Source organism: Cavia porcellus, unplaced genomic scaffold, assembly GCF_034190915.1.
Source record: "Cavia porcellus strain 051 isolate PalLab524CR breed Dunkin Hartley unplaced genomic scaffold, mCavPor4.1 scaffold_40, whole genome shotgun sequence".
Lineage (NCBI taxonomy): Eukaryota > Metazoa > Chordata > Mammalia > Rodentia > Caviidae > Cavia > Cavia porcellus.
Genome location: NW_026947523.1, coordinates 8,252,916 through 8,265,212, shown reverse-complemented (window position 1 = coordinate 8,265,212; position 12,297 = coordinate 8,252,916). Strand labels below are relative to the sequence as shown.

General features: G+C 43.7%; 2 protein-coding genes across 6 annotated transcripts in view; one reads left to right on the top strand and one right to left on the bottom strand.

Annotated features, from left to right (window-relative positions):
* Window positions 1–4,201: 4,201 nt before the first annotated feature.
* LOC134474834 (uncharacterized) lies at window positions 4,202–7,641 on the bottom strand. The gene is made up of 2 exons (XM_063243671.1): window positions 7,630–7,641; window positions 4,202–5,317 (listed from the first exon to the last, which is right to left on the bottom strand). Exons 1-2 carry the CDS (start codon window positions 7,639–7,641, stop codon window positions 4,202–4,204), a joined length of 1,128 nt encoding a protein of 375 aa, XP_063099741.1.
* The window catches only part of Tnrc6b (trinucleotide repeat containing adaptor 6B), a 237,924-nt gene continuing 230,078 nt past the window's right edge, over window positions 4,452–12,297 (top strand). For all 5 annotated transcript variants that reach the window (XM_063243619.1, XM_013153092.3, XM_023565344.2 and 2 more), the window contains exon 1: window positions 4,452–4,594. The gene's annotated coding sequence lies outside the window, so the exon portion shown is untranslated. The remainder of the gene's footprint in view (window positions 4,595–12,297) is intronic.

The following is a 12,297-nucleotide window of genomic DNA, read 5'->3' as shown; positions in this document are numbered from 1 at the left end:
TGTTTTCCCCTCCAGCAAAAAACAAAGTGTACATAACACCACATGTAGAGCTCTAAGACTACTGTGGCCCTCTGTATCAGTCAGTGTTTACTAGAGAAACAGATACAACACAAGATATACAAATATGCAAGAATCTACAAGACTGGCTTACAATGGCCACCAAGAGTCAGATGAGGGAGAGTGCAGAGGACATTTCACAATGGAGACTGCGGATCCAATCGAAGGTCTGAAGCTCACTGCAGTGTCCTGTGCAAGTTTGCATCAGGAGGCTGAGTCTTCACTGGAAGGTTAAAGGATTTGCATTGGAAGCCAGGAGATCACATCCAAGGAGAAGAAGACTGGAGCTCCTCCAAAGAAACAGAAACAGATCTGTCTTTCATTTCCCTTCTTAAACCATCCAGGCATCAAGCAGCCGTAGGGCAGCTCTTCCCTAGTTGTGGAATTGCTGAGCCAATTTAGTTAAGCTTCTCTTACTCAAATTGATACAATCCCATCTCACCCTCTAAAATTACAGTGCCTGTGTCTAGCATAAAAGTGTGAAGGGCTTATAAATTTTTGACTCTCAAATATGGGTGGGTTAGAACAAATGAAAATATTTTCCCCAAGGAGCATGCAGGGAAGAAATGAGAAATAGCCAAGGAGGGTATCCTAGCATGTCATTTCCTGATCTGGGCTGTCTTTCAGGGCATGGGTTGATGCTACAGCCACCAAGGCATGACCAAAATCTCCAAGGCAGTGAGGATGAGTTCAGCAGATGTCTTTGTCCCATTCATTGACAAGCTCCAAAGTCCTGACATTTACTGTGACGGGAATTTCAATCTCTTATCCTCCAAAACAATCAACAAATTAATCAAATTGGACGATTATTTATTAACTTCCTTCTTATCTATATAGAAAGTGGGACTGTGTTCTGACCTGGGCTGGTCCCCTGCTCCTGGGAGGTCACCATATTGACGCCAAACTTAGTGCAGACACCCAATGGGCATAGTGTACTGCAGCCCAGAACTTCTGGACTCAAGTGATCCTCCCACCTCAGCCCCCGGAGTAGCTGGGACTACAGGCGTGCACCACCATGCCCAGCAGGACGTGTTCTATCCAAAGCTGAAGTTTGAAGAACTGAGACCTCTCAGCGTTGGACGAGACCCTGCACCATATCTTATTGTGTGTTGGAAGATATCCATGTATAGATCTACTCATGAAAGAGTTTGGGAAGATTCTCCATAATGCGTGGAAGCTGCAGCAGTGGAATTGTGGAAGCCTTTATTTTCTACTTTATAACTTTCTCTACTGTCTGAAATGAAGAATATTGTACTGAGTTGAATAGATGTTACATATTCATTCAAGGTTACATCTGTGATCAGAAAAATGACAATCTTATTTGGAAATTGGGGTTTTTTTTTTTAAATTCTCTAGTGGGCACACATGACAGGGTTTCAGGATTTTTGCTTTCTTCCAGGGGAGAAAAAGCACAATGAACTGGAATAGACAAATAGTTGAAGGCCTTCACAGACAAAGATGATAGGAAGAGCAAGCTTTGACGCTCCTGAATATTCCTATCCTGCTCCCTAGCCTCCAGGGAACAAACGCAGCAGGTCACTGGCTTATCCCATCTCTTGCCTGACTAGCCACATTCATCCTTTAGTTCTTCTTGTAGATGCAACCTCTACTGAGAATCTGTCCCTTTCTTTCCCAAATTGAGTTCCCAATGTGCTTCCAGGGCAGCTTACCAAAGCACTACACTGTGATTTGATCACCCCCACTTGACTGATGGCACAGATGTTTTATTCATCTTCATGACCCTCAAAGGAAAGTGCTTGTCATGATCACTAAATATTTACTGAATAACTATTTATTTTATAGTCAGAGCATCTGCAAATATGAAAACTATTTCAAGAAATTTGCAACTGGGATAGCAAAACGTGGTGATTCTTTCCTGCAACCTCTGCTACTCAGGACTGAGGCAGGAGGATCTCAAGTTTGAAGACAGCCCTGGCAACCCAATGAAATCCTCTTTCAAAATAAAAACTTGAAAGGTCCAAGAGTGTAGCTTAGTGGCAAGATGCTTACTTAGCACGTAGGAGGCACTAGGTTCAGTTCCCAGCTCTAAAAACAAATAAAAACCCTCCACAAACTTGTCAATTATGGTGATATACGCTTACAATCCGATCCCTTTAGGCTGAGGCAGGAGGATTGAAAGCTCAAACCCTGCCCGGACAATTTAGCTACTTAGTGAGACCTTGTTGCAAAGTTAAAAAATAAAAAATAAAAAGGATGGGGAATGTAGCTCAGAGCAAAGGGCTGGTTCAATCATCACTGCTCCCCAATCTCTTAAAACTAGTATGTATCCAAAAATTAAAAATAAGACCAAGTACTATTTTAAGGGTTAGAATAGGAGTACAAGCAAGGAACTTTGACAGTTAGGAAGGTTCTGAACCCTGAACATTTCTTATTTACTGTGTTTTCTAGTTTAGAATCCCCATATTGGAATGCTAATATGAGCTATGTATGTGGAGTTGTAATGATTTAGGTGCTTGGGACTTTTATTAGAATTTGACTCATGCTCTTTGTTGTCCTTCTTGCAGTTGCCCTAAGAAAACCTCCATTTACTCTTAATTGATGTTTGTGAAATACCTTGTCTTTGCTGAAAGGCTGTGTTAAACTTTATTGTTGTGTTTCAATGATTATTATTAAAGCTGTGCCAACAAGATTACATAACAGCTTGGACCAGGAAGCGAAATAAGGGTCACGACCCCACTAAAGCTACAGGGGACAGAAATTTGGGATGGTAAAATGTTAATTACCCAAGACAGAACGTGGGCTAGAGTCCAGCGCTATGCTCCTAGAGATCATTTTGGTTCTAAAGGCTTGGAACTGGCATTCTGGCAGTGGGTCCCAAACATCCTGCCCTCCCCTGGCTGAACTATGTATTCACTTCCATGAAAGCTGCCACAGAAAGAGCTCAAGGGGCCACAAGCCAAGAGGACACGGCTTGCTCAGCATCAGCTAACCTGGAGGCTTTCCAGGAGTCGAAGGGCTGTTCCAATAGCATGTAATCAATTATTTATTTCTAAGCCGATTTATTTATTTATTTTATCTCTCTCTAGATTTTATTTCTCCTTTCCAGCTCTTGAGGACTCTCGCCACAGAACAAGCAAGATAAATGCTCAGGGTTGGAGGTGGCGGGAGGGTGGCATTGATGGTAAACATCCATTTACAAAGCTGAGAAAACAAATGAGCTATAGATGTGCTTGTTGTCAGGAAATGTCAGATTGTTTAATCTAGGATGGGGACGAAAAGATATCGAGGAGGATGACAGCCACTCTACTAGTTAGTTTCCAAGAATGACTCCGGAAACCAAGAATTCCTTTAAGAAGGATTCCTTAAAAAAGGTTTTTAGAATGATGGGTTGGCTGTCAGACACGACTTTAAGCCAAAGTACGGGTACTAAAGCACAACCTAACGCATAACATAAAGTAGACAGAAGTAAGCCCCAACGCTGGGTCCGCCAACCGCCTAACTGGATGACCTTGAGCTGGCTCTCCGGAGCCTTAGTTTCCCATCTGTAAAATTAGTGTAAAAGGTCACAAGTTTAACCAGATAATCTCTGTAAATAACTCAGTATAGCACTTGGCACAAAAACACGGACAATAAATGGTAGTCATTAGCATCGTCACGTACTGGACAAATAAACAGAGTTGCCCTCAAATCCTTGCTAAACAATTAACTGTGGCAAAGCATCCGGATCTGACGGACGCACCTATGTGCCCAATAAGGTACCAGGAAAGAACTCAGTAGGAGTCAAACCAATAGCGTTAGCCCTTCTTGTTGGCCGGGCTGTCTTGCCGTTCCGCCAATGGCTTGAGGTTTGACTCGTGAGCGACATCTTGACAGTCCAATGATGCACAACCAGCCCACACTCAGCACTTCGCAAGAGATAAATCAAGGAGCTGGCATGTATAGATTCCGTTATTAGGCAATGCTGGATGGAGAGAGGTGCTTAGGGGAAACAGCACCCGGGAGAGGCGCTAATGGGCTTTTAAAAAAAAAGAAAGAAAAAAGACGATGGTTGTGCCAAGCGAGTTCAGCCGCCATCATGCTCTAGTTTCCCCTGCGCTTCTCTGAGTCCGCGACCGAGGAAGCGGCCTCTGGGATGCTGAGGGGGTGTGTCCCCGCATGATTGGCGCAGGCCGTACAACCAATCCTAGCTCGTCAAACGGGAAGCATTTAGCCAGTGAGGGGCTACGGCAGCGGCGCGGAATTGGAGGGGAGGAACAGCAGCTTGACGGGCACAAAAACTAGCCATTGAGAGCCGGAGGCATCCTCCCTGCGGCCAATGGAGTGGGGCCCTGGGCGGGCCCTCGAGTGTTTGTGTTGTGGTTTTGGGGGAGGGAGGCGGAGGGGAAAGTTTGTTTATTTTGTTTTTAGTTTCTGGGGTCCCCCTGCTTCTGGAAGGTGAAACGGGAGGGAGTGACCCCCCCTCGCCCCTCAGTGCCCCTGCGACGTCGCCTCCATAGCCTGCGGAGAAGCGGGGACTGCGCGCATCGCCTCGTCTCACAGAGAAACACCGCGCACTCGGAGCCGGCGCGGCTCGGCGGTGAGTGAAGACCGGGACTAAGCCGTCCTTCCCCTCCCCCGCGCTTCGCCCAGTCTGAGTAGGGCAGCCCAGGGTGGGCGAGGACGTCCGCGGGGGCGCGCGGCGCGGCCCAGCCCGCTGAGGTGCGGCGTGTGCGCGCCCTCGCGTGTTAGTTCGCGCGGCACGAGCGGGCCGGGAAGGGGGCGGGGAGGCCGAGGGAGTACGCCTGGCCGGCGTCTGGTCTGTGTGAGGCGAGGGACTGCGAGGGACGCGGGGCGACGTTTGGTGCGCGTGCCGGGGCGCCACGAGTGGCTGGGTGGGGACGGGAGCGCGGGCGGGCACGCGCGGCTCCTGCGTCACGCGCCGGCAGGTGTGAGCCGGGCGGGCTTCCGGGTGGGCGGGGGGTGGTGGTGGTGGTTGGGGGGCCCTAGGGGCCCGGCGACGCGGCGCAGGGGCGAGGACCGCGGGGTGGCGTCCGCCTCTGCCTGGTGGTTGTCGCGATCGAGCGTCAGGCCTCAGAGCGTCTCGTCCTTGCCTGGCGTGCAGGACCTGCGTGATGGAGGGAATGCAATCATTCCCCAACCGTACCCCGTGCAGCGCTCCGCACTTCTCCCAGGATCTTAGCGGGTGTGGCCGCTGGGAGAGGCGATCCTGACTCTTGACGGTGGAAGCCAGGGGTTGAAGGAATGACAGCGTTCGAAACTGCCTGAGGAGTGTTTGCCCCCTTTGCCCTGATCTGATGCCCTTTAGATTCAATTAATGGGTTTTTTAGCTCATAGTGGCCAACTATCCAATCGAGCGAAATACACTACGGCGGTTTACGACATCCAGGCAACGGGTGCGTCTCATTCGAGCTTCAAGGACCAGCTCATCCTTGATTCTTTGAGGATAGGTTCCCTGTCTGGGACTTTCAGTCCCTGTTTTCTCTTGTATCTTTTAGCTGTTTTGTTATTTGACTCACAGTGAAACAAACCCGAGACTCAATGAATAAAGCATCATTAGTGTCCCCTCAGTAGGTAAGCATGTGTGGAAATCATACAGCTTAGCATTTTGTGTAAGTTTAAAAATAGAAGTTATTTCCCCATTGTGGGAGATTTCAGTAGTATATATTTCTTACTGATTCGAAGACTTACAGGTAATCTTGACTTTCAAACGATAGATGAACTTTTGGTAGTGTTGTGTTGATGACTGGTAGAGAGCAGAGCTTAAAAAAAAGAGCAAAGTTTGTAGCATTATCGTGCAACTCGAAGGTGTGCCATACAGCTGCGAGTAGGCAGTGGGAGAGCTACTAAAATTAAAATAAGGGGCTGGGGATTTAGCTCAGAGGCATAAGCACCTGCCTTGCAAGCAGGAAGGCCTGAGTTCGATCCCCGGTACCGATAAAAAGGAAAAAGACAAAAAAAAAAAAAAAAAATTTAAAATAGCAAGTCCGTACACTTAGGCTCATTTACTGGTAACCAGAACACAGATTAGACTGGCTTGTCTCGTTTGGGATACAGTGATAAAAATGATTATGTTTTTAAATTCTTGACAGTTTTTAAGTTCTTGTCCTAAACATTATTCAGTGTTGTTTCTGGTAGGACTTAGAGAGAAGTAAGAAATTCCCAAGTTGCTTGCCTTTAAAGTGATGCTCTTGGGGGAAAAATGTTTTTCTCTGTGAAGGTGAAGCACTAAAAATTTTTAAAGTTCAGAACGATACCATTTGTTTAAGGAGCAGTGATGCCGTTCAGCTAAAATTCATTTCATGCTTTCTACATCCCAGGCTCTTCAACGTTGTTCCTCATCTTTACCTTAAGTCTGTGGGGTTGGCATTGTTACCATTCTGGGGATTAGAAAAAAGACCTCCAAGAAACACATAGCTAGGAAGTTGAAGGGCATAGGTCTAGTCTCAAGTGTGGTTTCAGTGCCTGTGTTTGCTTCATTTTTCCTCCTAAAGTATCCAGAGGAAGAAAGGCAGAAAGGACATTGGGAAAGTGGAGAATGTCACTCATAATTAGGTAAGCCACAGGTAATAAAAATTTAAGGTTAAGTCCATTCTTTGTTTTCAGGAATAAGTACATTTTTACAGAAAAATATTGAAGTGTTTCTTTTTATTTTTGATTTTCATAAAGATTAAAAAACACATGTTATTATCCTGTAGTTTCTGGTAGCATTGCTTATCTGCTCCTGGACTTCTCTGGGTCTTGATCTCCCCTTTGGAAATAGATCTGAAATCGCTGAAAAGGACACAGTTCTGTTCTCTTCTGACTTGCCCATGAGCCCTTATGGCTAAGCCAGACTAGATTAAACCTGAACTTTGCTGAGTTTGCTAAATCATGCAGGAGTTGCACCTTGGTTATCCAGCTTGGGATCAGCGCCTGCACCTGTTATTCTTCCCATGTCTCAGCCTGATCTTGATTTCTTCCTCCTTTCTCCACCCAGCCTGACACTTTTAGAGACCTTGTATACTTTCCAGTTCAGCCGCCTGCTTACCCTTTGACATTTGCAGCCTTTTGACATTGACAACTGCTTCTAGTGTTTCCCGCTGCAGATTGCCCCCACGCTGATGTTGAAACAGTGCTTTATGTTTTCTGCTCTTTCCCAAATCTACCAGACATTTCAGTGTGAAACCTTCAATAGTGTTACTTTGCCTGGAGGGTTTCAACTCGTTAGTCTGTTACATAAAGCTCTCTGGACTAACCCTGTCCAACAGAAATAGAAAACAAGCCACAAACGTAAGCACATATGTAATTTAAAGTTTTCTAGTAGTCACATTAGAAATGTAAAAAAAAAAGTGATGAAATTGATTTTCATGGGATGTTATTCACTATACCCAAAATATTAAATACAGAATCAGTGAAATTATTATTGAGATCCTTTTTATCCCCACCATATTAAGTCTTTGAGATCCAGAGTGTATTTTTCACCAGTCCAACCACATTTCAATATCAGCCACGTGTGGTTGGTGGTTGCCATGTTGAACAGCACAGCTGTACGCCGCGTGTCCTCACCTAGCTGAAGGACTAGACTGGAGTAATTTCAGCTACTAGCCTCTTGATTATTTGTGGTCTCCTTACCTGGAACCACATCCTTATCCAAACAGGCTCAACTGAGTGTGATAGTGCACATCTGTAATCCCTGCACATGGAAGGCTGAGGTAGGAGGATCACTGAGAGTTCCAGCCTGAAGTACACAGTGAGACCCTGTCTCAAAAAACAAAACCGAGGCTAACCATCCTTCGTAAAAAACTAACTCAGGATTCTAAGAGCATCTCTAAACTTCAGTTTGTACCATCTTGCCTGAAATAATAGTATCATTATTTTTGGTACTACTTTTTCTCACATAGTAATTGTAATATTTATCAATTTTGTAGTATAATCAAAGTAAGTCATAGACACTGACTGGTAAGATTTGGCATATGAAGAATTAGAACAAGTACCAGTCATTTAGAACCTTGCTGTTCTCATTGGCCTGTACCTGCTGAATAATAGCTACGATTGTCCTATAGTAGATACTGGTGGCTTCTTTCTTTAGACTGAGTTTTTTCAAGACAGGCTTTGCTTTCTTTACATCCCTGCCTCTGACCTGGTCTGTAGTGGGTAGGGTATAAGTATCTTAAATTAATGAACAGATGCTTTCTTCTAATTATTTTATTATTTTATGTGCTTTTATTTTCCAGTTAGAAATTAAAATATAAGCCCTTTGAGGACAGGGATCATGAATTAGGAAAGAGGGCATAGCATATTTTCTTGCTTGTTTTCATAACATTTCCTCATACTCTGGAAGCTTCCTTGTTAAAATCTGGTTAAAAAGCCATGGATGCATAGTATGTACAGTTTGATATATTCAGAGATTTGCTTTTTAAAAATTGACTTTGTTTGTTACAAGTTTTCAAGAGAGGTCAGAGATGAAGTTGGAGGTTCATGAGACTTGTTTTGTGGTTTGTACTCTGAAAGCAACTTCAAAAGTAGAGCTCCAAAATAGTCCCATAATTCTTAGAATTTGTGCATAACTTTTAAAGTGCGGGCAGAACTGAGAAGTCCCTGAACCAGATGCCAAAAGTCACGGGTTTGTTTGTTGCATCTTAAGTATGAGCTATATTCTAAGCACAGAAATGATTGGGAATCCAAAAGCTACAGTGAAAAAAAAAAAAATCACAGCCCTTGAACACAGAAGAGAAGCCTACAAAGATTTCATTTCTCTCTGCTCCCTTCTACAGTACTTTACTCATTTCTAGCATAGTCTGCATTCATTTCTAGTGAGATCTGTCTCACTAGATTGCAAGTTTTGCAAGAGCAAGAATGTTTTATTCACCTCTAATCACACCTTATACTCTAACTTGCGTTATCATTTTTTCCAGTATTTATTGAAAATTCCAAATAAATTACCTAGTTGTTTGTGTGCAGTGCTAGTTTTTTCTTTTGCATGTAGAGAATTCCATGCCGCAGAGCATTGTTGAAGCTGTGACGAGAATAATCTTTTAAAAGTATAGGCTCATATGTGTTATACCTCAATATAAAATGTTTACTTAAGAAACAAGTATATATATGATATTTCTCTCCTACTTAAAAGTGTTAACAAAACCCCCAAACCCTGCCATTGCTCTCTGTAGACTATCAATCCCACGAGAGTAATATCCTAAATTCTTGTCTTATTCACTGAGTGCTCAGTAAAGACCCTGCCACTGTCTCCTGCCTCATTTCCTGTTGCTGTCTCCTTGACTGCCTGTCCTCTCGCCATACTGATCCTTTTCAAGTTCCTGAAATACATGCTTCTCCTTCCCAGGACCCCGGGCCTGCATATGCTGTTCCTGCGGCTGGAAGCCCCATGCCCTGACTGTAGCTGATACCTCTTCAGTCCTCAGAGCTCAGTTTACTCTAATGACTTCCTAATCCCCTCTGCCTCAGATTGGCAGATATGATGTTTGTTTGTTTGTCCTATTGGGATTGAACCCGGCTGCATTCCCAACTTTATTTTTCAGTTTTTAGTTTTCAGGCAGGGTCTTACTAAGTTGTTAAGTTGTCCAGGTTTGCCTGGAACTTGTCACCCTCCTGCTCTAGTACAGTTAATACAACTATCATGAAATAAATACTTACTTTGTGTGTTATGTTTCCCTTTCAAGAAAATAGCTACATGAATAAAAATACTTTGCAGGTTCATATCCCGTTTAACACTAAGACTTCCACATCATAGATTGGCACATGTTTTCAAGTGAAATTAGAAAAGATAGAGTAAGATTTTTAGAATCTCAGACTGAAGGTGTAGCTCACTGCAGAGTACAGTACGTGTTTGGCATGTGTGTGGCCCTGGGTTTGATGTCCAGCACATACACCCATGTATTTGGATATTATATATAATGTTAGGTATGCTAATAGTTAAATATGGGAGGGATTTTCATTTTTAAATTGCCTCTAGGGCCTCTTTTTTCTTTATTCTGATAGTTTCATGGGATACAGATGTTTTTGTACATTTATATTGTGTGTATATATTTTTTCTTTTAGTTTTCGTGTGTGTGTGTGTGTGTGTGTGTGTGTGTGTGTGTGTGTATGTCTGGCACTGAGGATTGAACCTAACCCTCATTCATGCTAGACAAGCACTTTGCCAGTGAGCCATAGCCTCAGCCCTGTATTTTTTTGTTAATTTCTACTTGTAATAGGTGAACATCGTTAAGATTACAGAGAAAATATTTAATTAAAATTTTTAATTTAAAAGTTTTATTTGGTTATTGCAGGATTTAATGAGTATCCTGTTAATCATTTTTAGCAGAAATAGAATGGTTATTCCTGTAAAAACCCTGTTATGTGCTAGGGATGCATGTGACTATGCTCTCACTGGACATTTGAGTGGTAGATGCTGTGCTAGAAGCCAGGACTACCAGGATGAGATTGAAAGAGGAGATCTTTGCTCCCAGGGAGTGCACAGCCAGGTAGATGAGACAGATGTGGCCCCCGATGGGTGCTGTTTGGTGTGATAAATGCTGTGCTGTAATAGAGGGCACAAGGGTGGGGCCGGAGTGAAATGGAAAGCCATAAACATGACCGGGAGACATGCAGAAAGTCTTCCCAGGAAAGATACAGATCACATGATACTGCGGAGGAAAAGAACCTTTTAGGCAGAGGATACAGCCTGTGCAGAGGCTTGAAGGAGTGTGTGTACTGTGCTTTGTGAAGCCATTGTTAGGGCTCAGGGCCATCTGCTGACTTAACAGGTTAACTTAACTGTGACAGTTCAGATTCTTGGACTACAGTGAGAAATGACCTTATGAGTGATGATCAGATTCAATATATGTGAACTGATAAAGGCATTAAAAAGTTCCACTCAAAGTCAATTATCAGTTCAGGTATGGCAGCACACACCTGTAATCCTAGAGGCTGAGGCAAGAGGATCATGAGGTAGAGGCCTGCTTGGGCCACATAGCAAGACCTCGTTTCAGGAAAACATATACATGCATGCACGCACACACTAATTGCAAACTAGAATAGTGCTTGTCACTTCTAGTTAATATGCTTGCTTGAATAGAGTTCCTGAAACCATACAAACAGTGTCAGGTGAAATTAGAAAGTGGTGACTCATGTAAGCTTATCTGTCAGAGCAGAAAGCAAAGGAAGTAACCTCTGGATCACCTGAGGCCAGTGCTGATGTCATCTCAGAGGGGCCAGCCCCTGACTGGTGAAAGGGAAAAAGTCACAAGGACTACTTTGAAGGGCCTCTGGGTCCATGCACTGGGGAAAACAGTGCCTACAGCCTGAAGGTCTTTACATATCTCTTATTCTCTGTGTGGCCCACTGAGCTAGCATTAGTCTTAATTTGGTTCTCAACTAGAGTTGAAGAAAAGATAAACTGAATGTCTCGGTTGCCCATTTTCTTTTGTTTTTAATCCCTTTAGTCTTAGCAGTTTTTTGCTTTCCCCCTTGCGTGTTAGTTGGCTTTCTGTTAACTACAACAAATACTTGAGTTAAATCAGCTTACATAGAGGAAAGCCTTGGGCTGCAGGAGTAGCTAGCTAAGTGGTAGAAATTTGCCTAGAACAGTGATGGTAAACCTGTTTGAGCTTTCAGTGATACAAACAGCCTAGTGTGGCAAGCCTGCCCAGCATGTTTAAGGCCCTAGGCTCAATCCCTAGCACCCCCAACCCCCAAGAGGAAAGGTTTATTTTGGTTCACAATTTTGGAGGTTTTGGTCTATGACTATAGTAGGTTGTCTGTTGCCTTTGGGACTTGGGTGAAAAAAATACATCATGATGGGAGTGTTTAATGAAGGAAGTCCTCAACTCACTGTGGTTCGGAAGGGCAATGAAAGGAAAAGGCGGGTTTAGAGTGCTGTTCGGGGGGCAAATCCCTAGTGACCTAACTTCCTTCCACCAGGCCCGACATGTAAAGGTCCACTACCTCCTGGTAGTGCTGTGCACTGCAGACCAACCTCTTGCCACAAGAGACGTTTACTATCCAAACTGTAGTGCCTTTCATCTGTTTTTCTCTGCTTAGTATTAAGTACCCCATTTCCTCAATCTACCCTGTCCTTGCCATTTTTTATTTTGTACCCACTAAGTTGTTTTGAAGAACAGTTGTGGGATATCTGTACGTTGGCAAAACAGTATTTCTCAGCTTTGCATATTCATAGTTTATACTTTGCAAATGGGAGGAGATTAAGCTGTATTCATGCGATCGCACTCACAAAATGCTAACCCACCTACATTAATGCTGACTTCTGTAAATTTGTGTATTTACTGACCTAGATTACAAAAG